Here is a 27,642-nt window from a genome sequence, read left to right on the forward strand (position 1 = left end):
AGAGTGGAGTGATCTGCCAAAGGTCACTCTATACAATAGAGTGATCTGCCAAAGGTGATCTGCTCCTAGAAAATAATCCAATCAATCAACTCCTGTCAAAGCGTGGCTTAGATCGTATTAAAACGTTGATCCATTCTACCTTGCGTGGCATTTTACTAGGAAAAGTACACTGACGCAAAGGCGGCAGGCTCTGGCCTTGAGTTCGTAGGCTTCCGCCACGAGTGGCGAAAAGGGCCGAGTGCACTCGGAAACGCCCGCCAGTCCTCGGCCACAATCGTCAGGCGGCGGGGCTCACGCTTCGGCACGTTTCGCGCAGGGCATTGTGGGAAAGGCGGCCGGTGCAGCCGCAGCTGCCATCTTAGAGACTCCTTGCGTTGCGGCCTTCTCGTTGGAGGCGGCCTTCGTGGCGACTGTAGACCTCGAGGAGAGGAAGAAAGTCGGCGAGTGGACAGCCGTCGTTCCTCCGGCCTCCACAGGACGGTCTGCCCGCGTCCGAAGCGGAGGCGAGGGGAGCCAGGCGCGTGCGGGGCCCGAGGCCAGCGGTTAGTCAGAGCGGCGCCCGGAAGGATGGGCCGGTCCCGGAGCCGGAGCTCGTCCCGCTCCAAGCACACCAAGAGCAGCAAGCACAACAAGAAGCGCAGCCGGTCGCGGTCGCGGTCGCGGGACAAGGAGCGCGTGCGCAAGCGTTCCAAGTCCCGGGAAAGTAAACGGAACCGGCGGCGGGAGTCGCGGTCCCGCTCGCGCTCCACCAATACGGCCGTGTCCCGGCGCGAGCGGGACCGGGAGCGCGCCTCGTCCCCGCCCGACCGCATCGACATCTTCGGGCGCACGGTGAGCAAGCGCAGCAGCCTGGACGAGAAGCAGAAGCGGGAGGAGGAGGAGAAGAAAGCCGAGTTCGAGAGGCAGCGAAAAATGTGAGTGCCGCGGGGGGAAGGGCCGGACAGTGGGGGTGCGGGCCGGGAGTGGGGGTGCCGGCCCGGAGTGGGGGCGCGGGCCGAGAGTGGGGTCTTGCGCTGGGCAGACGGCGGGGAGGGGGCTGCGGGGTGGGCGGACCGGGAAGGTGGGGGCCGCTGCGGGGTGGGCAGACGGGGAGAGTGGGGGCTGCGGGGTGGGTAGACGGGGAGAGCGGTGGGCGCTGCGAGGTGTGAAGACCGGGAGAGAGCGGGCTGCGGGACAGGCAGACGGGGAGAGAGGGGGCTGCGGGTTGGTAGATGGGGAGAGTGGGGGCGCTGCGGGGTGGGTAGGCGCAGAGAGTGGGGGCGCTGTCGGGTGGGTAAACCGGGAGACTGGGGGTTGCGGGCTTCGTGGGCGCGGAGAGTGGGGGCGCTGCGGGGTGGGTAGGCACGAAGAGTGGGGGCGCGGGGCTGGGAGAAATGCAGGAAGGGTGCAAGCACCCGCCTGGGGGCACACGTGGTTTGAAACCCTTAAGTGGAAAGATCCACGAGGTGGCTGGGATGTAAAATCGTGGTGCTAGAGGGGAGAAAGCGATTTTGGCGCGCGGAGTGGAGAGTCCCGGAAGTAGGGGTGGAGTTCAGAAAGAGGTCTGGGCGCTGCGCTGGCGGGTAAGGCGGGGATTCGGTTAGCCTAAAGGTGCGGATGGTCAGCTTTTGCAGGTCCGCTTGCGAAGGGTATGGAAAGGAATTAACCCGTGGCATATAAATTGCAGCTTGCCAGAAGCATCTTTTTATTGAAGCTTAGATTGAGGACAGGGTTTAAGACACTTTAAGTGGTTCATCAAAAAACAAAGAAAAACCCCACATTTTTGGCTTAGTGTGTTTAAAGGTGTGGCCTTTGCTTTATATCCCCCTCTGGTCTTTTATCCCTTTTTTTTTTTTTTAACAAATAAAAATCAAAATGCATACCTTAGTGTATGTCGACTTTGATATTTGATTTCACCTATGTAACCATCATTCTATACAAAGTCTATTCCTTCATATACTCCAATGAGTTATGTGTAGTTCTCTTTTTCCCCCTTGTAGTATACTTGTTTAGAATACGTCTGAGTATTTGTTTTTATTTTTGCCTTGCTCACATACAGAATTTTTATGTACGGAAAATCTTCCTGCAAGGATTTTATGTATACATAATTGTCTAGGGGTTTTACAGTTTTCTGCAGTTAGGTTTGTATAATGTAGACTTTCTAGCACACCTTGTTTCTAAAAGCAAAGTTATTAGGAGGTATGGAAATATATCATGTTTTCTGCAGTTAGGTTTGTATGATGTAGACTTTCCAGCACACCTTGTTTCTAAAAGCAAAGTTATTAGGAGGTATGGAAATATATCATAAATAATACTAGAGAGAAAGTTTGCTAATTTGCTGTCTACATTTCTTTAAAGCTTATGCAGTTGTTCCACTTCTGCTATACTTGGAGCTGTTGATGATGCATGTGAAAACATGTAGAATCCAGCTTTTGGATCTGGAAAAGATCCTTAGCTATAAAGATAAAGCTCTCAACAGGATATCAACAGGATATATGAGAAATTACCTAAGATATCACTGATAATTTTTCCATGTGAAATAACTACTTGCCTTTCACTAGGAAGTTAAAACTTAAAGGAAAAATGAAAGGAAATTTGATATATAAAGAATAATTAGAAACATTTAGAAAGCTACATGTGGACAGCAGAGAAGAGATCCAGGGAATGAGATGATAGGAAATAGAATTGGTATATGGTTCTAGGTTGAGAGAGAGAAACTGCCATTCATGTCTACGAGGGGAAAGAGGTAGGACCAGTAGCCACTTGAACCCTAAATTCCTGTGTACTCTATAGACTTTACTTAATGTGGCCAAATGCCTTAGAAATAATGCAAAGAAAAGTCTGGAAAGACAGGTGTTAGAGCTTTGGAAACAGGAGCAAATAGTTGTCTACAAATCCCTGTTTGTTAGTTCATTCAGTTAGTATTTACTATGGCTTTAGTAAGTGCCAGGCACTGTGCTAGGCAATATTAATATAAAGGTGATTGGTCTCTTCTAAGATTTTGATGGCTAATTCAAGGACAGGTAATTGATACAACTGTATAAAGGAAGCATCCTGGTGGGTAAAAACCTTTGTCCTAAAGAATGAATTAAGGGTATAGGAGGAAAAACTGTCATGCTGGGTATAGAGTATATGTGGACCAAAGGAGAAAGCCTCCTTCACCACCCCTGTCACAATAAGGAGCTTGGAAGGCAGTGGTCTTAGAGTGGACCAGATATTTTTGGCTACAACAAGAAGTTCTTTAAGTACTACAGTGATACAGTGACTGAAGATGTAAACAGGCTGGAAATTAAGGAAGGGTTCTTATATGCCATATTAAGAAATTTGGTTTCATTCTAGAAACAGGAAAGGTTTTGAGGAGGCAAATGGCACGCCACCCCCCCCCCATTCTAAACAGATCATGAATAGTTCTATAAGATGGAAACAAGTTACGAGGAAGGAGGATACAGTAAACTGAGGAAAGAATAGTACAGACAGTTACTAGAAAGGAAAAGAAGGACCAATTTAAGAAACAGATGGGATATAAAATTGGATCTCAGACCTAAAGAAAAGAATATTATTGGCTTTTATTTATAGTGTGGCTATTGTAATTTATCCAGAAACTTGCTGAACAGTGGTTAAGGAAGAGGGAAAAGCAGGAGTTTCCATTTGGCACTTCACTGTGGGCCATAGTTTTAGGTATTCTGAACTTGCTTAAATTAATAATGAGGGACTGAAGCCTAAGGAAAGGGGCTTTACTTGTATCATTAAAATCCTGAGAGTTTATGAAATGACCAAGGCAGAGTATAAGGAGAGAAAAGCAGTTGGTTCAAGGGACTGAATGAAAAGCTCAAGTTGAAAGCAGAGCAGATACTAGAACAATGCAGAGTATCTTGTGTGTTCAAGAATTCTCAGATTAGATGGAAACAGTAAAATAAGATCCATTTGCTGAGTTTAACCAATTAGGAATTCTGTAGTCCCAGAGGAGATGAGATTGCTTTGCTTCTTAAACTTTTAAGACCTTAAACAAATCATCTCTGAGATTGTTTTTTTTTTGTCTGTGAAATGGAGATACCTGTCCTATTATGAAAATTGTAGGTATATCTAAATTATCTAGATGGTGTTTGGCATATAATGGGTCTCAGTGTTATTTAACATAACTTATATACTCTTAAAGCCTGCTGAGTTTAAAAAGTGTTCTTGTGAGTTATAATCTTAATGCAGTAAAAGGTAGGCCTTTAAGTTATTTCCTCACTTTGAATAGCTAATTCACATGATTCAAAATTAGATTCAGAAGGTTATCATGTCTTTGTCTCCCATCCATTCATGAATTGCTCTTACCCCTCCAGTAGACTGGTATTACCATTTTTTAACTTTTTTTTTTTTTAGAGATGCTATATATGTGTTGTATTAATTGCTAAAATAAATAGACAGTTGAAAATGTCTTGTAGCAAATCAGGAAAATGTTAATGGTCTGATGTGCCAAAACTTGAATATTCTACTGTTGAACTAGGGTTTCTGTGATTTTCAGACAGTACTTGAAGAGCTCATTGTGAAAGCAAACTTGGTATGTGGAACAGTGCATTCTTGGAGGTTGGTGCTTTGAGACAATAAGAGAGCTTAAAGACCTAGCTGGTATTTGTGGCTAGTTGTTTTGGTAGTTACTTCATATCTTTTCCTCTCACATTTATTCTGGAGAGACTGTACAGGATAGTAAAGTGCTTAAGTTCCTTAGCTTTGAAGTCTACCAAGGTTCATATTCACAATTTAGCAGCACCCATTAAGCCTGAGTACAGAAATTTAACTTATTAACTTCAGTCAATAATACATATATTGTAGGAACATATCTGAGATTTAAGTGGTGACATGCTATACTGAGCTTTTAGAATAGTGATTTGGACCTATTAACTGCTATTGGCTAATAATTTTTAACCAGTTCCTGGAAATAAGCCCCTAGGATTGAGTTCATACATTTTAAAGACATCTTAAAACAATAGTGGCATTTGCTCTGTGCCAAGTTATAATCTCATTTGACAGTTGTGAAATGTTGCGCCCTTGCTGTTTTGTACCATTTTAAAGTTGATTGTGACTAGTGTATTTAAAATACCAGAACACATAGAAGAAGCAGGGTCTAGGTAATAATAACATTTCCATTGAAAAACTTGAAGATTTTGATTTAACCTTTCATTAGCACATATTTTTGGCAAGGAAATGGATTGATCAGAGAAGTATAAGGAATAGATTAGAGAAAATAATATATGTTGACAACTCCTATAGCAAATGTTTTATGGACTGGCTATTAGATATCGTGTCTTTTTAAAGACACCAGTAACTAGTGTTTTGATCTTCAAGAAAGTTCCATTGCCTCTTATGGGAGTTAGCTTAACAGTGGTCTTATTGATTATGGTGATAAATTTGCCATAAATGAAGATGAATTTATGCATAATTCAATTGTATATGTGCCTGTATGTGTACAGGAGGAGATAAAGTGGTATTGAACTCTAAACCTTAATTTTTAATACTGGTTCAAAAAATTGATTTAAATTTTTTTCCCCGAATTCCAAAATAGCATATTTAATCTTACCAAGAATACCAACAAAAGTTATATTCTTGTAATACTCCTAGAGGAACAGTTCTGCTGTGATGCCCAGACCTTGCTGGTCTTCACTTAGAGACCTATCAGTAAGGCTTACTGCACTCATGGTGGAATACTCTGTAGTTCCTCCAGGAGCAAAGGGAGATAAAGCAGCTTTGTGAGACTGCAGGAGGATGTTTCACACCCTCCACTGTTTCAGTTGAGCTTGGGACTTTCCATTTGCCCTCCCCTTTGGGCTATAAAACCATTGAGCTGTACTTAGACTTGACTTAGCAATAGAGAAACTCACCTTCTGTCCTCTGGCTCATTTTGTCCTTAATGATCAAGTGAATGGAAATGTGGCCCAGTTAGCCATTGTGTTAGTGCTTAGGGATGGCATAACTTCCTGAGAAAAACCCTGAATATGTAAGTATAAGGTCTTTTCCAATTTTATCTATATTCCTAAGTTGGGAACTTTTCTACTCTTGAGCTAATTTAAAGCCTTATACTGTTTTCCTTCCTTTCCACTTTGTATAGAAAGTTTAATTGAAAGTCTTACGATAAATAGTCAGTACTGAGTTCTACTTAACATTGATAATTAAGAATTGCATTGTATTGAAATTTTAAATATCAAGTTTCTTTTTAGGCCTCTACATTTAATAATTACATATTAATCAATTAGCAAATGTGTGTGTGCATTTATAAAACTAATGAAAAGTTGGCATATAAAAAGTAGAATTGTTATCCTTATAAACCCATACCCAGATTCAGCAGTTGTCAGCCTTACTTGTTTTATTTTTTGTTATTTCTTTCCTTCCCTTTGGATGAAATAGAGACAACGTTTTATATTAAAATTGTCATTTAATTTTCCATTGAATTGAAATTACTAATTCTTTCAATGGTCTTGGCAGTTCCTATTAGGTGGTGTCACAGAAAGTACATGCTCTTATTGAACTGCTGTATATAAAAAGGCTTATTGTGATTACCACAATCCTGTATTTGATGGGAAGTTAAGGAAAAGGAGAGAAGCATAGTTATTCCTAGGCTTTCATATCCTTTTTTTTAAAATTTAGGAGATGTTTATGAAATGGAGTCCTCAGTATGGGTTCTGCAAATATCTAGGACCTTAAAGGAAAAGAAACTTTCTCTAGTACCTCCTATTTTTTTGATGGAGGAGAGAAATGACGAAACTGAAGTGAAGCAAAATGTTGAAGACAGTTTTAGTATTAGTGTGGTGTCACTAAATAAGTGACAGAAGTTGAGAATGAAAACCTGTTGGGTGGGAATTGAATCACTCCCAAGAATAGAATTAAGTTGGAGTGGATTGAGGTATTTAAAGGTCACATTGAAACTAGAGTCTTTACTAAATTTATGAATTGAATGACTGTTTCATACATAGGTATGTCAAATGAGTCACCAAAAGATATAAAAGTTGCAGGTTTTATTTAATTTGGATTGCGAGAAAGTTGAAGCATTAATAAATTGTTCTCTTAGGATGTAGATAGAGTACTCCAAGAGCCTCTGAATTCATTAGTTAAGCACAAATATTGCCTCAGTATGCTATTCACTAGTAATATATGAGCAAAATAGGCAATTTATAGTGTTCTAGTAGCCATGTTAAAAAGAAACCAGAATTAATTTTAATATATTCTTAGTCTGTTAAATTTTTATTTGATCTTTTATGTTTTTCTTAATACTAATATTCAATTTAGACTAGATGCATGTGACTAGAGGCAAGCATTGGTATAAATTTTATAAGACTTCCATGATAATACCTTGATAAATGTTAGTATTTTCAGCACAGATTTTATTTTGAATAAACAAGCTGGTTTATAATAGAATGGAATTTAACTAAAACAAAAATATCATGCTTCATTGAACTTTATATTTTCATCTTTCTACTTTTCCTATTACTGGAGGAGCTTTTCCTTGAAGATTAGTGAAATTTTTGGAAGAAAAGGCACAGTAGAGAAAAGTTGAGAAATTCAGTGATCTATACTTTGAGTGGAAGGTTCACAGTTCTGTTAACTTCAGTCAAATCTCTTTAAAAGTCTGTTTGTTCTGTCTTTGCTTAAGGAGAAGGGACAAATGAATTGAGCCACTCTGAATTCCCCGCGTAATAGATTCTCTTGCTTTTCTGTAGCTCAGCTGTTCTGTTGAGTTGGTTGGCAAATGAGCAAATACATATATTTTTAACAGCTTATCCTCTTATTATAAACTTAATAACAGAAGTATATGTCTTAACACCTTAATATATTTAACATTTCCCCATATGTGACATGAAATGAATTGTAAAGTCATTAAATGTGTAAAATCAAGCTGATGTGATTGAGGCTTAAAATTAGTGTTTTTAAAATATCAAAATAATTTTTTTTCCACTTTGTTTCATAGTCGACAACAGGAAATAGAAGAAAAACTCATCGAGGAAGAAACAGCACGAAGAGTGGAAGAATTGGTGGCAAAAAGGGTAGAAGAAGAATTAGAGAAAAGGAAGGATGAAATTGAGCGAGAAGTACTCCGAAGGGTGGAGGAAGCCAAGCGCATCATGGAAAAGCAGTTGCTCGAAGAACTCGAGCGACAGAGACAAGCTGAGCTTGCAGCACAAAAAGCTAGAGAGGTAACGCTCGGTCGTTTGGAAAGTAGAGACAGTCCATGGCAAAACTTTCAGTGTCCGGTTGTGCCTCCTGCTCAGTTCAGAAAGAGATGGAATACAGACTATCTAATTCCTTTCTCATCTAAACTTACATTGCTGCGAGAAAGTTAATTTTTTAGCATATTCAGAAGTGCTGACTGATACTTAAAAGTTACTTTCATAAAACTTATTCAAGGATACTTTTTGATTTAATGGAACTGGCTTATATATTTGAGAAGTGTTTGAAACTTTTGCCATGGCTGCAGGACTTACATTCTTTTGGGCGGGTGGGGGGAGACAGGAAGTGGTAAAGGGAAAAGGTTAAAAAGCCACCTGTGGTTGTATATTCTTTTCTGTTTATCACTCTACTACCTAGACTGTGAGAGGCTTTTTGCCTTCAGTCAGATTAAAAAGAGCAGGGCCTAACATTGAGTGACAGCACCTGCTTTTGATAAATAGGTTTTCTCACTCTTCTTTTTCCCTTCTTTTATTCCTCCCCCTCCCCCAAATCCTGCTTCAGCACAATGGACTAATTCTAGCATTCTGATCATAAGGCCCTCCATTTTCCTAATGTGTTTCAAGGAATCTTTTTAGGAAAAATGTCCAGAATATTCATCCACTTTTTTAGTATCTACTAACAACTCCTTTTTTTCTCTAGAGAGTTATGAAGGAACAGGTTGTCCTTGTCTGGAGTCAAGCTAAACACATGATTTGTTTTATCAGCAGCTGGAGCAGAAGTTGAAAATGTCTTTCTGTGAGACAGTAATTTGCTACTGAAGCTTTATGGCTTGTTTGCACTGATTACTCCAGGATCCTAAACTTGGTGAAAGACACTGGGACACTCAGGGTTAATTACTTCACAGCACTGAGTGTCACCCATCAAAATAGTTTGTGTTAACAAACATGAATCCCATTGGTGTGATGTAGGAAATCCTGTAGTCATATTTTCTTGAACTGAAATATTTGACTTAAAATATGGCTCATTGTTATTTTTCATGTGGGCATGGTTGTGGACAAGTTGATGTAGTATCAAATCTCTTTGCTTTCCAGTAAGCTTAGCTTATAACATGCGTTTTTCTCTTGTCCTGTCTTTAGATATACATGTCTATATTTATACTGGATTTCACAGACTATAAAATTGAACGTACGAAATTTGCAATGATACCAGTGCTTTTAATAATGATATTTTTGGAGTAATTGTGCTATCTTGTAGCGAGTTATTAATCATAGTAAAGATTTTTTTCTCTTCATTTGCTTTTTGTTTCATATTAACAATTTTTTTTTTACACGGACACAACCCTCTGACAGTCTTTTCAAATATTAAAATCATTTGAATATGTATGCTGTGATCTGAACACTGCCCAAATCATCAAGCAGTCTTCATATAGTTTGCATTATAAAATTTCATTAAATTCTCCAAGCAAAAATAAATTGCAGAATTTTATTTCCTAACCATGCATCCCCTGGATTCCTGAATTTCAGTTCAGACTGTAGATGACAATATAAGCTGCCTTTAGAAATTGTCAACATCTGAATGTTAAGTCCATTTTCCCCATGGAAGAAGCCCTTAGTTCCATGAAGTATGGATTACCATTTGTATTTTTCACTAACAGTAAATGTATTTTTCTTATTAATTGTTTGCCTTAGGAATGATGAATTACATTTTTTTGTTCCTTCTTACCATAAACATCTGCATTCCTCAGCTCAGCCTTCCTTGTATGTTGTTTCTTTATAAATGGTTGAGCTGCTGATGCAGGTATTGCCAAGCTAACAGTACAAATCATTTTAAAGAGGAAGCTGGCGCGTATGGCAGCCGAGGAGCACACTCTGCAGGACACTGGACAAGACAGTAAATATTCAACTTTTAATGCTGATTAAAGGAGTATAGGTAAAGAATACGTAGGTATACATAATTGGTGAGACAAATATTCACTTTATTTATATTTTATATATTATTTTTTAATTTGGTAAATACTATCCAGTTTGTAGTTGTCCTTGTTGATTTGTGTGATATTAAAATATTAGTAATAATTGCCAGGAAACTATCATTAGGGAGGGTTTAGTCGGTTGCTGTTTGGACTGGGAGGGATGATTTAAATTTAGTGCTAGAAACCAATTTTAGTGGCTGCACAGTTTATCATTTGTCAGACAGAAGGTAGCTATAAAGCTACCCAGTAAGTCAGATCAAAAAAGTTCAGAGGAAGATTAGTAAATATTTATCAATAAAAATAAACATTTTATTTTTCTAATATCTTAACATGTCCTCCCCTTTAGGAGGAAGAACGTGCAAAACGTGAGGAGCTAGAGCGAATACTAGAAGAGAATAACCGAAAAATTGCAGAAGCACAAGCCAAACTGGTAAGTTTAAATAAAGCACTTGTGAGAAGTATTTTGCATTTGCCTTTTCTTTTTAACAAATTTTGTGGAATGATTTTATGCTTTATAATTTGACTTATTTGCTGGGGACGCTCAGAGCTACTCTAATGCTTTAAAGCAGGAGTGTGAATAGTTGACTAGATTCTTAGTCTGGAGAAGATTCCAAAATTTTCAGGGGTTTAAAACAGGTTTCATGGAGAAGTTCTACTTTCACCCCTCCCCAGTTTTTTTCCATCCTAAGCCCATTCACATTTCTTCTATGCCTAAAAACACTAACACCAAAATCTTGGAGTTGTTTAAACCAACTGATGTTTAGCATTTTGTTTTGGGCTACGAGGCAGAATAGAGTATATATTTGAGCAAGTACATGAAGATAATTAAAATTCTTTTTTTTTCTTTTTTCCTATTCCTAATTTATAATCTAACCACAGAGACTTAAGTAATTATGATAATGAGACCTATAAAGGTAGTAAAGAGCAATTTTAAATTGCAGTAAAGAAACCAATGTAAAAAACATTAAGCAAGTTTTTAAAATATATTATTCTAATTTGTTATACATGATGGCAGAATACAATTCATTCCGTATTACACTTATAGAGCACAATTTTTCAAGTTACTGATTGTACACAAAGTATTTTCACACCATTCATGTCTTCATACATGTACTTAGGGTAATAATGTCTAACTCATTTCACCATCATTCCTACCCCCTAGCCCCCTCATTTTTCCTTCCTCCCCTTTGCCCTATCTAAAACTCCTCCATTCCTCCCATGCCTCTGCCCCCCATAACCATTATGAGTCAGCATCCCATTGAGTAAATGTTTTAAAAGGAAGAAACTATATCACTTCTATTTTCCTTCCAAGTTTTTTTTTTTTTTTAATGTTTACCAACATTTTTGAAGTTGAATAAAGATTTTGAAGTAGCCTCAGTCTGAGGAAGAAGAAAGCTAGAATTGGATATGAGTATTCCAAAACACACAAAGGGAAATAGGTACTTTGAGGAAAGACTTTTATCCACCATGAAGGTGATATATACAGGAAGACTACTTCAAAGTAAGAATATACTTTGAAGATAGATAGATTGAAGGACATTTACCTAAGATGGTAGAGGGAGGTGATTAGTGGTGGTCATTTAATGCCCAGGAGTAAAGATAGGACCCAGGAGGAACTCTTGGCTTTGGGGAGAAATATAGAAAAGATTGTTAAGTTAGAAATGTATTGAGAATAATAGGGCCCAAACAATGATATTTGTTGCTGAGTCATATTGTTGACTGGAGGTGGGGAGGCATGGCTAGTCTGTAAGCTTCAGTTCCCCTTTTTTTGTGTGTGCCCTGGGGCACTCAGACACTGAGTTACACCCCATACTTTTTTAAAGTTATGCCATAGGGTCCTTCTAAGTTGCTCAGGCTGGCCTTAAACTTGCATTTCTCCTGAGTAGCTAGGATTGTAGGAATGTGCCACTGTTCCTGGCTTATTTTTATTAAAAAATAATCTTTATGTTGATGAGTTCACAATAAAAGATCTCAAGAAGAGTCTAATTGATAATGGAGCCTACTTAGGGTGAAGGAGAACTTTATTATCCTATAGTTCACAAGGGTCTGAAAAGTTAATATGGGACAGTTGTTTCAAAAGCATAACTTTAAAAAAAAATAGAGTGCCCCAGATAAAGATGATACTGGAAATAAGCTAGGTGACTTAGCATCTTGACAATTAGCACTGTCTTGTTTATTTTGAAGGCCATAATGAAATCTCTATTAGAAAGCCTTAATCCTACTTTCCCAGTGAAATACTTTGAAATCTGCTTAGGTAGAAGAAAAAGATATGAATATGAGATGTATGATAAATCATAGAATTTATCATTCTTACAAATAATATGTGATAATGCTTCTTTACTGATTCCATTTAAGGAGAGAATCTCTGTACACATGAGGAAGTAAGAGGGAGTTTGAGTTTTATTTTGTTTTTTTTGTATCAGGGATTGAACTCACGACAACTCAATCACTGAGACACATTCTGCCCCTTTTTATTTCTTCAGATTTTGAGACAGAGTTGCTTAGTGCCTTGCTAAGTTGCTGAGGCTGTCTTTGAACTCAAAATCCTCCTGCCTCAGCCTCCTGAGCAGCTAGGATTACAAGAGGGCTATGTGGAGCCTTCTAAAAGAGAAGAAAAATATGATTGATCTTTAGAAAATTGAAGCAAAGTAACCAAGCAGTTGAAACTAGAATTCCTCGTAAGATATGCTGAAGAGATGGGATAGCTGTGGTTGGTTTGGTTTGTGGATGGCATGGAAATTCCTCACCTAAGTCTGATATGCCAAGATCTTGATCCCTCCTGACCCTGGGGTGGTTAGGGACATCTTGGCCTCTTTTGTCCCTTCAGCAGCTCTTCTTGTTTACTCATATGAACCATAAAAATATGAACTTTTGTTTATTATTACTGGGAACAGATTGGTAACTGTATTGTAGAGGAGTACTTTTCAAGTGGTAATAGATGGCTAGTTCTGTGTTTTTAATCTCATTTGAGACTTCTACTTTTAAAAAATACAGTTCGGAGAATTACTAGAAAGATGAAAGTCCTCTAAAATACTTACTCTTGGTTTCTATTTGTGATCTGATTAATTTGCAGACTATTGGGCTGCAGGCCACTTAGCACCGGGACTGTTCTAGAGGGCATAGATTTATGTTTGAGCTGGTCAACTGTAGGGAGTGTTATTATTCTGATGACTTTTTTTTTCACTAAAATGCAGTGAAAAGATACCATGGGGGAAAGAGGTTTGAATTTTAGAAAAGTTGGTAAGAATTCAGATATACTTAACACATGCTTGCTGTGGTAAGTTACAAGCATAGGAAGCTGTTGATGTTGTAGCAGTTTTTTTGTTTGTTTGTTTTTTTAAATTTCTATTGGTAGTCATGTTGGCAGGGAAAGTAGGATGTACTTTGTATAAAATTATTGCTGTATAGATAGTGGCATAGAACACATGGAGATTTCTTTCATTTTCATTGGACTTTTCCTTCCTCAAGGGAAAAAGCACTGTGCTTTAATCTTTATACATTTTTTTTTTTTTTTTTTTTTTTAGGAAATATAATGCAAAATTCATTGAGAATCCCATTAAAATAACCTGGTGTTTGTGAAAGGAAGGAGATGTAATAGCATGTTACAGATACCATAGGGGAATTTCCTCAGTATATTAGCAGTGGCAGTTCATCTGATCAAACCAGCATTTGCGATTGTTTTGTGACTTCATGAGTACACAAAAAGTGTGGACGGTTTGTTGTTCTGTGTGCTATGTAAAGCAAAAAGATAGGAAGCATTCTGGCCGTAAGAAAATGAGGGGAAAGCAGTTGTGGCCTCAGGAGCTATTTACTAAAATTGTTTTTGAGAAGCATTTTGGTTTTAAAGTTGACAAGGAATTCATTTCCTTTAAGTAATTTAATGTATTTATTGCAGAGACAAGGCCAACTCCAAGAAAAGTTAACTAAATTAATATGGAAATATTTGGTAGGTGGTGTCAGTGATGTGAGATGATTGATCTACTTGTCATGGTGGGAGGCTTGAGAAACCTTTCTAGAAAAGGTACCCCTTGTGCTCAGCCTGGATAGATTAAATTGGAAGTAGGAGGCAGTGAGGAAATGAAGCAGGGCAAAGGCCTTTTGAGCAGAAATAATAGGACAAATACAAGAGCAGGTGAAATGGAATCTCTTGGGATACTGGGGGAAAAGTAAGTATGTTAAAGCAATGTTAAGATTTTGAAAGCAGATTAAAGACAGTTGGATAAGAAAATACTCTGGGAGGGGGGGAGGAGTTTTTTTAGAAACATCGTAACAGTGAAGACATAATAGCAGTTATATTTTACAAATGGGAAGAGAAGGCCAAATTTCTAATTACAGCTCACAATAATTGACAAACATTAAAGAGATTATTTATACAAGTACAATAAAAAGCTACAAAAGTTTCAGAAAATAGGGAAGCAAAGGAATGCCCCTCTCTTTTTGTTTTTCTGTAATAGCAAGTCCCAAAATGGAAAAGCTTTTGGAAAAGCTGTGGCAGTATCCTGTGTTGGTAAGGATATAGTGTAAGGAGTGTCCTTTATGTAATTATTTTGGGAATTTAGATGGAAATACAATTCCCCAAATTACTTAACAGTAAATTAGTAAATACCAAATTCTTCTAAGAATGTGAAAATGGTTCCTAAAAATAAACTGACGTATAAAATCAATTATAATTTATAAAATAAAGTTACACAAAAATAAAATTTTCCCCAGATTATTTAAAATAGTAAAACAGTCCAGGTTATTAGCAAAATTATAATCAGTGAATTATTCTGTAATCAAAAAATATTTGATGCAGGGGAAATAGGAAATAGCCAAATAGGAAACTTACATCTATAATATACTACTATTTTGAAAAAAGTATATTTGTACATTTTAAGACACAGAAATATATATGCTAGAGTGCATCTCAGTAGTTTTCAGTTTCTGCATATTCTACAAGTAATCTATATCACTTTCATGATCACACAAAATTAGGAAAACAGTTAACAAGCCACACTTGATTAGCTTTTCAGTAGACCCTCTGATAAAAAAAAAACTGGACCCAGGGATGACAGTAATGTGTTAAGCTTATCAATTTATATATGAAGATCAATATTAAGTGCTCTAGTCAAGGGTAGTTTTTTTTTATTCATTTTAGTTTCAAATTGTCTGTCAAGATATTTGCTTTGTCTATCCATAAAAAATAAAATTTCAACTGATACACATAACTTGTTTCATTAAATCAAATAATTCATCTAAATGTGACTTGGTTTTACTTTGGCAATGCACAGCTTTCTTCAAATATTGGAAGAGTCATTGCTAATACAGTAAAGGTTTATTATTATTATTATTTTAAGTAGCACTTAAAATTTTTTGAAGTCTCCAGAGGTTTTGTTTTTGTGACATGCCTGAGTATAACCCCAAGTATTCAGAAATGTATATCAATTTTTCTCTCTTGGAAAGAGAAGCAGCAGACTTTTTAAAAGGTGTTAGATATTGCTGTGGAATAATGTTCTTGCAGGAGATTGTGTTAGTAGGAAAAACAAACCTCAACTTGTTACCCTGGTGGAGGTGGTAGTAAAAAAGGAATGTGTGGGACCTGGGGTTTAATTAATCTACATGTGAATACCTAAACTAAGAATCAGACTGGCAGATTTGATTAAATTATAAATAACTTGCTGATTAGAAGAAGGACAGGTTAATTTTGACTAGACGGGTATCTTTGAAATTTTATAATATGTGAAAATTATAAGTTCTTGATTTATAGGTATCTTTAATATTGAGTTAGTTTTCTCCTTCACCCTTCCTTGTGCTATGTCACTTTGAACACCCATTTGAGAGATGTTTGAAAGTGTATATCCATGTTTTTAAGTGTAAAATAAATAGTTCACTTTATGATTAAGAGAGAGCTCTGTAAGGAATTCTAAGAAAAAAATGTGAGCAAAAACTTTTTAATGTTTGTGTAGTATGTTGAAAAAGGTCCTCTTCTCCAAAGAAAGACATTTATATTCTAATTCCTGAAATCTATGAACTATTACCTTATTTGGCTGAGAAAAGTGTATGTATAGGAGAAATTCTTTGTAGATGTGAGAGATTATCTTGAGGTGGGGAGTTTATCCTGGATTATTTGGTGAACCTCAGCTGCCATCATGTGACCTTTTCAAGAGAGAAGAGGGTATTTTTACCATACAAAACAGCAGAAGTTGAAGTAAAGACAAAGCAGAGAGATTTGAAGTTTAGTGTAATGTGGCCAGAAGCCAAGGAGTCCTGGGAGCCACTGGAAGCTGGAAGAGTTAGGCAAGGGGCTCAGCCTCCAAAAGGAATGTGCCTCTGCTGATACTTCGATTTCAGACTAGTGATACTAGTTCCATACTCTGGCCTCTAGCATATATTTCTGTTTTTTGGAACTAAAAATGTGTATGTGGTTTTGGAATTGGGTAGAAGCTGGAAAGATTTTAAGGCATGTGATGGAAAATGGATACATTACTTTAAAAAAACTGTTGGTTTTGAAACTATGGGCTTTAAAGGTGCTTTGGCTAAAAGCTGGTCAAGAACATGTTATTGGAAACTAAGGGAAAAGAAGGCTTTTTTTTTTTGTGATAGAAAACCTAGCTGAATTATATCTTGCAATTGTATAGAAGGCAGAATTTATAAGGAGAATACTAAGTGTTGAAAGTGTAGCCTGGCTTCTTACTGTTCATAATAAAATAACAAGAGGAGATCAAAGAATGGACTAAGTTTGAAAAGAATCAGCACTCAGTTTTTGGGGGAATCTCAGTCTATCCAGATAGGAAAGATGTTCACTGGTAGAACTTGCTCTAGAAAGAAAGCCATAGGTTTGGCAAGAAATAGTTTTGCTGTTGCTGAAGAGACCATGCATGTGATTTATTAAGTCCCTTTGCCATCTCAGTAAAAGCCAGTAATGGATGAGATTATCTAGGAAAGACCTGTGTAGGTCCCTCTTGTCTACTGTGTGATTTGGGTTGAAGACTTTGTGGTTTGAATATCTCCAGAATGCATATTGACATTTAATTGCCATAATATTGGGAGGTGAGAACTTTAAGAGAAGTTAAGGCCACGAAGACTCCACGTCACAAATGGATTAATGATGATTGTAAAATGATCTCTTGGTCTTTCCTTTTTGGTGAGAATGCTCTCTGGTCACATGATAACTTCACTGTGTTATGATAGAGCAAGAAGGCCTTCATCAGATGCTTCATTGGACTCCCTGGCCTCTGGAGCTGCAACATATATATCCCATTTCTTTATAATTATTCAGTCTGGGGCGCTGGGGATGTGGCTCAGCGGTAGCGCGCTCGCCTGGCATGCGTGCGGCCCGGGTTCGATCCTCAGCACCATATACCAATAAAGATGTTGTGTCTGCCGAGAACTAAGGTAAAAATGTTAAAAAAAAAAAATTATTCAGTCTGTGGTATAGTATTATAGCAGCTGTAAATGAACTAAGAACAACAAGGTTTCTGAAAATGCTATTAGTAGAAACACTGCCAACTCTGGACTGAAAGGGGTAGAAAGAAAGGACATGGTGAAGGGAGGTTGTCAGACTCCCAAGAAAGTCCTCACATATAGGGAAGGTTGATGAGAGGACCAACAAAGAGATTTGAGGATATTGGCCGTGATGATTGGAATTCAGGAAATCCTGGTCTCTATTAGAAGCTGGAAAGAGCGGGGGTGATTCTCCACTAGAGCCTTTGAAAGAAAAGTATTCCTGCCAACAGCTTGATTTTGCTGTGGGGATACTGATATTAGACTTACCATCTCCACAGTACATTTCCTTTGCAAACTCCAGTTTGTGCTGATTTTTTTTTTAATGTAACAGCCATATGAGATTAACAACATTTGGGGGAGAACAGGGCATTTTATAGTAGAATAAACATTTAAGTTGAAATGGCACAGTTTGGAGGAGAGCTAATAATATACACATTTTAAGAGATAGAAAAATATGACACTGAATGTGTCAGCTATTTTAATTTAGTTTGAAATGAAAGTTTTCAGTCAGAATGATTTTTTTTAAACTCTCATTTAATATCTTAATGTAGCTGGATGCTGTGGCCCATGCCTATAATCCCAACAGTTTGTGGGGCTGAGGCAGTTTGGCAAGGCCTTGATCAATTTAGTGAGACCCTGTCTCAAAATAAAATAAAAAGGGCTGGGGATATATGGCTCAGTGGTTAAGCATTCCTGTATTCAATATTTGGTACCCAAAGAAAAAGATTAATGTATTTGGGGACAGCAATTTAAAATATAACTAGATGTTATTGTGAAGGATGACTTGAAAGACTAGAAACAATAAGCCATTGAAAGCTAGTGAGAAGATGGGGTCTTGTATTCATAAAGTAGCAGTTCTTAGAAACATAAATGGGCAAGTAATGGGATATGTACAGGAAGCAAAAGGGGTAAGAAAGTTAGCTTGTCAGTACCATGGAAGACCCTCTGATGTAATCATTCCTAAGAACTACAGGGATTACCAGGCATTTAAGGAAAACTGAAGCATACAAAATGGAATAAATGACAAAGACAAAATTTTCTAACCCCAAAGAAAAGAGATCTTAGGGTGCAGAAGATTCAAAGAGCCACATCTAGAAGATACAGGTTTTGTTTGAAACTTTGGAACATAAAGGATAAAAGAAATTCTGTAGTTACCATATTTCTGTTGGCAGTATCATAGAGCATTGTCTTTGGAGGTCTACTGCAGTGGATTTCATCCCTGATATTTCATACCTAACTCAATTATCAGTCTTTTTTACCTTTTGAAGCAGTTATCTTTAGTTAATATGGCATCTCAGGAGATAACAAGGTTGATGTTTCAAAAGTTGTTTAAGGGGTTGGGGATATAGCTCAGTTGGTAGAGGGCCTGCTTTTCATGCACAAGGCCCTGGGTTTAATCCCCAGAACCACAAAAACGGGGGAGGGGTGGTTAAGATTAGAAAGGTAACAAGAATTAAAATAGATTGAGAAGGGAGTATGTGATGGCATGAATTCTCTTTGTATAGAAGCTAATAATATCACATAAGGATAGATGGGGAATATTGTATACCATAAGGAGAGAACCTCATCGTTATTAAATTGTCACAAGAAGGGAGAGGATCTTGTGTCTTACCCTTCTATGATAATTTTTTAGCCTTAGAAATGAAAAACTTTAAAAATTTTTTATTAATGCAGCTTTGTGAAGGTCAGAACTAATAACATGTAATTTCTTTTAAAATTTTTTTATTCATTTGTTATTTAAAGTCAGATACATTAATGTATAGAGGAGATGATGTATCAAGTAATTAAATTTACAAATAACAGAGTGGATCAGGATTTGCGTTCTGGAAGGTTTTAAAATTTTTTTATTGTTCAAAACATTACAAAGTTCTTGACATATCATATTTCATACATTTGATTCAAGCGGATTATGAACTCCCATTTTTACCCTATATACATAATGCAGATTCACATCGGTTACACATCCACTTTTTTACCTACTGCCATACTAGTGTATGTTGTATTCTGCTGCCTTTCCTAACCTCTGCTATCCCCCCTCCCCTCCCCTTCCCTCCCCTCCCCTCCCATGCCCTCCCTTCCCATCCCCTCCTTTCCCGGCTTCTCTCTCTACCCCATCTACTGTAATTCATTTCTCTCTCTTGTTTTTTTTTCCCCCCTTTCCCCTCATTTCCTCTTAAATGTAATTTTGTGTAACAATGAGGGTCTCCTTTCTTTACCATGCAATTTCCCTTCTCTCTTTCCCTCCCCCCTCTCATCCCTGTTTAGTGGTGATCTTCTCATGCTCTTCCTCTCTGTTCTGTTCTTAGTTGCTCTCCTTATATCAAAGAAGACATTTGGCATTTATTTTTTAGGGATTGGCTAGCTTCACTTAGCATAATCTGCTCTAGTGCCATCCATTTCCCTGCAAATTCCATGATTTTGTCATTTTTTTAGTGCAGAGTAATACTCCATTGTGTATAAATGCCACATTTTTTTTATCCATTCATCTATTGAAGGGCATCTAGGTTGGTTCCACAGTCTAGCTATTGTGAATTGTGCTGCTATGAACATTGTTGTAGCCGTGTCCCTATAGCATGCTCTTTTAAGGTCTTTAGGGAATAGTCCAAGAAGGGGAATAGCTGGGTCAAATGGTGGTTCCATTCCCAGCTTTCCAAGGAATCTCCATACTGCTTTCCAAATTGGCCGCACCAATTTGCTGTCCCAACAGCAGTGTACAAGTGTACCCTTTTCCCCACATCCTCGCCAGCACTTGTTGTTGTTTGACTTCATAATGGCTGCCAATCTCACTGGAGTGAGATGGTATCTTAGGGTGGTTTTGATTTGCATTTCTCTGACTGCTAGAGATTATGAGCATTTTTTCATGTACTTGTTGATTGATTGTATGTCCTCCTCTGAGAAGTGTCTGTTCAGGTCCTTGGCCCATTTGTTGATTGGGTTATTTGTTATCTTATTGTTTAATTTTTGAGTTCTTTGTATATTCTGGATATTAGGGCTCTATCTGAAGTGTGAGGAGTAAAAATTTGTTCCCATGATGTAGGCTCCCTATTTACCTCTCTTATTGTTTCTCTTGCTGAGAAAAAACTTTTTAGTTTAAGTCCCATTTGTTGATTCTTGTTATAACTCTTGTGCTATGGGTGTCCTGTTAAGAAATTTGGAGCCCAACCCCTCAGTCTGTAGATCGGAGCCAACTTTTTCTTCTATGAGAAGCAGAGTCTCTGATTTGATATCAAGCTCCTTGATCCATTTTGAGTTAACTTTTGTGCATGGCGAGAGAAAGGGATTCAGTTTCATTTTGTTGCATATGGATTTCCAGTTTTCTGGAAGGTTCAAAACATCCAAAGTTCATATTTCTTAGTAGTGGCATGGTTCCTAATTGTGCTGTTTTTTACTTTTTAATTTTTTTGGTGTTATTTTTTTGGTATAATTACTCTTCATAACAAATATCTCTGTCTTTGGGTTTTTTTTTAAACATTCTATAAGATTTCATATCTGTGTATATATCATAGTGAGTGGTTTTCAGTATCCTTACTTAAAGGGACTGTTCGGCAACACCTTGAATAAATTTACAGGCAATGCAATTGAAGTATGAGAGTAATTTTTATAATATCATTAGATTTTCTGAGTAAAGATAAGGTATAGGATACTGGGAGGGTAAAAGGGCTCCTTACCTATAACATAACAGTACATTTTGTTTCTGTATGTTCCTTCTTACCAGTCACTTTTGGGGTGGGTTGCAGAGTCCTGGGTGTAATGACCAGGAAGACCTGTCCAAATGTAATAGCTCTGTTGTCGTAGGCCTTAAGTTTCTCCTTGACTTCCAAGATGTTCACCACTTTATCCTTGTAACTTTGTATTGTTCCTTACCCCCATGCATACACTCTTTTTTTCTGCATAAATCTGAAAGAAAAGAAGAGGTGAGAAGAACAATGGATGTTTCCTGCTAGATTGAGTCAGTCAGGAAGGAAGAAGTTAATTGGAGGGAGGTTAGGGTTTAGAAAAAGACCTAGTAAGGGTACTTAATTTACCAAAGGATGGACAGAAAAACACTTTTTTTGGGGGGGGGTATTAGGGATCAAACCCAGGGGCACTTAACCACTTACCACATCCCCAGCCCTTTTTTATTTTGTCATTTTGAGATAGGGTCTCACTAATTTGCTGAGACTGACTTGGAACTTGTGATCCTCCTGCCTCAGCCTCCTGAGCCACTGGGATTATAGGCGTGTGTGCCACAACACCCAGCCACAAAAACTTTATTACATTACTAAGTACTTCTAATTGGTGCTATATTATTAGCACTGGGAATTAACTTCTATTGAGATACATGGTCCCAGAGAAATTATAGCTCTACTCTACAATCGTACTTATATCTTTTATATTTGTAGACCTAAACAAAAATGAGTCTTGATTATTTGTGGTGTAAAGGTAACTTCAGTGCACTATGATTTTTCTATGGAATTGCTTTACTTTATAATTTTTGTTGTCAACTTTTTGATTATATAGTCACATGGTTCGCATGACTTTTAAAGGAAAATATACAATAAAGTTCCTGTATCTTTCCCCTGATCTGCCCACTTCTTATTCCCATCTCCTAAAACATTCAATTATGTTTTTTGTTTAGAATTTTTAAAATGCATGTCAGGTAAATATATATGTTTATTTATTGAATGAAGGTAGCATACACTGTATGCATGCTATGCTATTTGGCAGTTTGCTTTTATCCCATAATAGCATATTCTTGTTCTGTTTCAGAATGTGGAGACTTTTTTTAGTTTTTTTTTTTAAGTACATATGCAGTATTCTGTTTTGTAGATCTTTTATATCTTATTTATTGTCAGTGCTTAATTGCTAAATATTTGGATTTATTTCTAGTCTTTTCCTTTTATGAACTATGTTACAATATATAACCTTATCAAATTATTAGTTTTGCATGTGTGCAAGCATACTTATAAATTCCAGAAAATGAAATCATTGGGTTACAGTATTGCAAAGGGTACAATTTTGATGGGGATCAAAGTGCACTTTGTTAAGATAGAAAATGCTTTCATGCTTTTGGATTTCTGTCAGTTTGGTAGGGTCAAAGATGGTATCTCTGTAATTCTAATTCTAATCTCAGGTTGAGGTTATAATGTTCTTTCTTTTTGCCCTTTCACCCTCACTCCCCAGGGTTCCAATATGCTTTTCTAGGGCAGAATTGGATTTTTAGGGAAAAATGAGCTTGGGTGTTTTATATTGACAGTGATTTCCTAAAACACATGCATCACACTTTTATTCAATAGTACACACTTTTTTATCCTAAATGTGTGATGATTTATTAAAACTGAATAAAGCAATTGGCATATGAGTTAGCTAAAGAATAGAAATATAATTTTTTGTTGTAATTGTCATGGAAAATCTAAGGAAGATTAGTGATTTGAAATAGATTCTAATGTACAAGTAGAATTTTAGTGTAAGGTTTTGTTGTTGGTATGTGTGTGTGTGTGTGTGTGTGTGTGTGTGTGTGTTGCAAGGGATTGAACCCAGCATCTTGTGCTTTCAAGGCAAGCACTCTACCAACTGAGCTATATCCCCAATCCTAGTGTAAGTTTTAAGGCTTATAGAAACGTGATTTAGAAACACTAGCTATGTTCTGTAGACAGTGGAAAAATCATTGGAAATTTGAGAGCAAGAGAGGAATGGTAAAGAAAAGCAAGTCTAGTCACATTATCTGTAGGATGGATTAAAAGACACACTGAAAACAGGCATATTGTTTTAGGTGTGCAAGAGATGTGTGACCCTGAACTTGTATGTTGGCAATGGAAACAAGAATAAACTCTCAGACCAGAGAGAATGTAAAAGAAGCATTAAGCAGACTTAATGACTAGTTGTTTTCAGGAAAGAAGGAGGCAAAAGAAATCTGTAGAATTAGAACAGCAGATAGAAAAATTTATGTTTGAGCATGTTGAATTTTGAAAGGACCATTGGGACTCTGTGTCCTGTAATTGTAGCTTAGAAAAAAGATCAGAGAGAGAAAAGATTATGTTATATCTCTCTTGGATTTTCCACCTGACCCAGCTACCAGGGCCTTGCTCATTTCATCCCGATCTTTGCTTATTTCTCTCTAACCTGACTTAACTATAGTAGATCTGTTCCACCATCTTTCTTCTGCCTTTTAGTCTTCCCTGCATTGTCTTAAACCTTTTTGTATTAACATACTTAGGAGATGCTTTTTTTTTCTTTCTGTTTTGCGTATCCATAAGATAAAATTTTAGCATTTTTGCATCCCAGAAGCTATTATCTGCCAACAGTCCTTTAGTCTAGTCACATTATGTTTTACTTTTTAAAAGAAAGTAAAGACAAAATGGGTGATCCAGTGGAGAACCTAGTGTTTTGTATTAGAGAATATGTAGGAGAGAGCATTTTTAAAATGTTTAAATAATTTATTCAAATAAAGAGAAAGATCACTGGATATATTGTTATTGACCATCTTGAAAATAGTTTCAATAGAATAATGGAAATAGAAGTAAAGACTTAAAATGATTGAATGAAAATTGAAGGGAGCTCACAGGATGCAGTGAACGTTTTTAAAAAATCAAGATCAGAAGGAAAAAAAGGACACGTTGGTGATGGATCCAAAATTCAGGGGTTAAAAACAGTCTCTCATGGTGGCACTGTTAACCCTTGGTATTGATTGTGGGATTGTATCTTTTGCATTATAGGATGTCTAGCATTGTTCATGATTTCTACCCCCCAGGTGCAAGTAATCATCTCCATTTGTGACATCCAAAATTATCCCCTAATCATTGCATAGTGTCTTAGGGGAAGAGGAGTAATAGTATGCCTGGTTTAGAATTGAGGAATTGGATGTGGAAGGTAGGAAGGAAAGATTTAATAAGAAGCTTATGACAGTGGCCGGAATTTTCTTGTTAAAGAGAGGAAACCTGTAGGAGAATACAGAAAATTCTTTGCTTGAGATTTAAGGGGTTGAAGGCACTGCAAGAGTTACTTAAATCACTGTGCATTTGAAATTAGATAGCATTTTAGTCCACTAAGTTTACTAATTTTTTTCTCTCTAGGAAATTATGTCTATAGTATTTCTTGGTTGCATATCAACAACACAGTGTAGCCCCAGTGGGGATTTTTCATATGATTTATTGTATACTTTTCTAATTATGAATATAGTAACCAGTAGGTAACAAAAATCTGCCTTGATTTATAATTGATAGTTTTGGTTAATAATTCATAGATAAGTAAAAGAAAATCTACACTAAAGATGATTTGTAGAAATTTCTTTCCATTTTCAAAATGTGTTTTTCTACAGTTTTGTTGTTCATAAAATGTGAAATACAGAAAATGCAGGAATAATGAAGAGTTCTATTTCATCACTTTTTCTTTTATCATCTACTGTGTGATATTAGGCATACTTTGAGAAACATGCTCTCGAATGTTGTATTGATCGTCAGTTGTCACTTGATAGACAAAATATTAATAAAAGCGTGGAAATTTATAGGTCTGATTTTTCTTTTAATTTACAGGCTGAAGAACAGTTGAGAATTGTTGAAGAGCAAAGAAAGATTCATGAGGAAAGGATGAAACTAGAACAAGAACGACAACGTCAACAAAAAGAAGAACAAAAAATTATCCTGGGCAAGGGGAAGTCCAGGCCAAAACTGTCCTTCTCATTAAAAACCCAGGATTAAATTGCAAACTCTGAACTTTTTACAAAGAAACATGGAAAAACTTTGTATGGTAGCTTCATGTTGAAGTGTTTTTTTTTTTTTTTTTTTTAATTTTGTTTTTTTTTTTTAAATTTGGAAAATCTGGAAAGTTAGCTTGTTCTAATAGGGGCTATGCTCTGCAATCCCTTTTATTTTTATTTTGTCCCCCTTAACTTCCATTAAGTCAAATCCTTATCAGATCATTGCTATCTTCTAAAAAGTGATATTTTTTCACCTCTTTGGATTCTGAATTGTGGTCTGAAGAAGAGCAGATCACTTTGTAACTAGATGGTCTGATAAGGTTTTTACTGACCCACTGACTTCAGGGTTATACTCTGTTTATTACATCATAATGCTGGTTTCGCTGACTTTTTGTTTTTTTATATCTTTATAAAAAAAGAAAAAGTTGGTAATTGCATTGGAAAATTCCCAGGGTATTACTGGACCTGTGTGGTGTATTGTTAAACCAGTGTCCTTGTGATACTGTTGCTCTTGATGTTCCCGATACAGGTAAGGAAACAGTTGGTCAACTCTGATACAAAATATATATATATATACATATATATATACAGTTCAGTATTGTCTCTGTTCAGTTTGTTTTTATTTCATTGACAAAATCAAACCAGCATTCCCCATTGTGTAAATAAATGATTTTGCTGAATAAAGTAAAGTCTTAAATTCATATGTTTAAGCAATTTTTTTTAAAGTTTTGTTAAGTCTTAAAAAGAGGGTGGTTTACTTTTTGATGGTCAACAATGTAAGTCTTAGAACTATGCTATATTTCCTCATTTATATTTTTAGCATAGGGTTTATATGTCCATTAAATATACTTGTGAAATAGTTTAATGGCTATTTTTACAAATACCTACTTTATGCTGATAGAGCACTTATGACATCAAATATTACCTTTAAGAAGACTTAACACCTAGAAGGAGATTTAACTCCTTAAACCTGTGCCTCTGTTTTAGGAAACAAGTATTGTCACCACAAATTATACTAATAAAGACAAGAAAAATGCATCTAAAAATTTATGGAATATTAGATCATTTTCAAAAGGGGGCCATCAGAAAGGACTTAGCTTTGAACATTCAAAAAGGCTAAAGTAGTCAAATCATCCTTGCATGTTTATTTTTTGGACGAACACCTTTAAACTTTTATATAAGGTTTGTGTTTGATGGGTTTTTTGATTGTTGTTTTGATTTTTCGTTTTTCCTTTTTGACTTTCGGCTTTGTGTTTTGCACGTGGAATCTTATGGATGACTTCCATCTTATACACTAGAATCTGCCCCATCCTTATATATGTTTAAGTCTACTGGTGTTAAAATGTTTATTCAAGAAAAGGATATGGATATAAAAATGCTACTTGCGATGCATAAACATGTCACACTAGAGAAAATGTTCCCCAGTATTTTCAAGACAGTTTGATCATTCTTTAAATTTTGGAAACAAGTTAATGAGATGACTAAATGGTAGATTATTTTATAGTGTGTGCATGCTAAGAAAAATGCTATTGCTTTCATTTTGAGCTCTTCAATGAGTCTAATTGTGGTAAGGAATAATAAAATCAGCTTAAATATCTCTAAAGATAGAATTTTAAGTAGGCATGAACTGTAGTGAGAACTTTCAATAAACATGATACCTGTTATTCTAAAATCAAACATTCACTTTATTTCCCTAACAAATAGGTTACCTACAAGTTTTTCTTATCTCTAATATAAATTAGCTGTGATTATTTCATGATTCTTACACTTTTTTTTTATTGTAACTTTTTTTGATGCAGATTCACTGTTCCTAAGTTGTGTATTCAAGTTTTTGGAAATGTTTATTTAAAAATTGTTTTTGCTATACTAGTGTTTTAAACATTGTATCTGAAGAGAGTAGCCTGAACTTAAAATATTTGAAATCAGCGTATGCGTGCCTTTTAATCCTTTTTTAAGTTTCTTACTGCCACATATTGTGTGAAATAACAGTAAGTCACTTAATGAAATTGCCGTATCTACTTGCTGTTGGAGACTCACATGAGAGATGAAATTGTCCCTGTGCTTGACTTCTGTTCTTTGCCGGGCTACAGGAAAGAGATTGTAATTGTTAATAATATACACCCAATCTTTTCTGTGCTGCAATAATGTAGTAATTTGTTTTCTTCATTTGTTTCCCTTGCCTTTGTGTACATACTATAAAAGTTAAATTTTCCCCCTAATCCATTAGTTCAGATGTTCCCTAATTTATTAAATATGCCTTTATTCACAATTTGTTTTCTTAGGTTATTAATTCTTATTGCATTACAGAATAACCAATGACTGTTTATTTTTTATTACAGTATTTAAAACATGTAGTTATTGCCATTTATATTGTGGAGTTTGCAGAATT

At 36.5% G+C, this 27,642-nt stretch overlaps 1 protein-coding gene across 3 annotated transcripts; it reads left to right on the plus strand.

The window, feature by feature from the left end:
• Positions 1 to 337: 337 nt before the first annotated feature.
• On the plus strand, positions 338 to 27,576 carry Arglu1 (arginine and glutamate rich 1). 3 transcript variants are annotated; one of them, XM_026399266.2, is made up of 4 exons: positions 338 to 914; positions 7,925 to 8,150; positions 10,440 to 10,523; positions 25,090 to 27,576. In XM_026399266.2, exons 1-4 carry the CDS (start codon positions 568 to 570, stop codon positions 25,252 to 25,254), a joined length of 822 nt encoding a protein of 273 aa, XP_026255051.1. In that variant the 5' UTR covers positions 338 to 567; the 3' UTR covers positions 25,255 to 27,576. The 3 variants fall into 3 exon arrangements, 2 of the variants coding, with proteins under 2 accessions (XP_026255051.1, XP_026255063.1); XR_003301743.2 differs by lacking the exon at positions 25,090 to 27,576 and having other exon boundaries at positions 7,925 to 10,014; positions 10,440 to 10,480; XM_026399278.2 differs by lacking the exon at positions 25,090 to 27,576 and having other exon boundaries at positions 9,957 to 10,518.
• The last annotated feature ends 66 nt before the right edge of the window (positions 27,577 to 27,642 follow it).

This window comes from Urocitellus parryii, chromosome 2 (assembly GCF_045843805.1).
Source record: "Urocitellus parryii isolate mUroPar1 chromosome 2, mUroPar1.hap1, whole genome shotgun sequence".
NCBI lineage: Eukaryota > Metazoa > Chordata > Mammalia > Rodentia > Sciuridae > Urocitellus > Urocitellus parryii.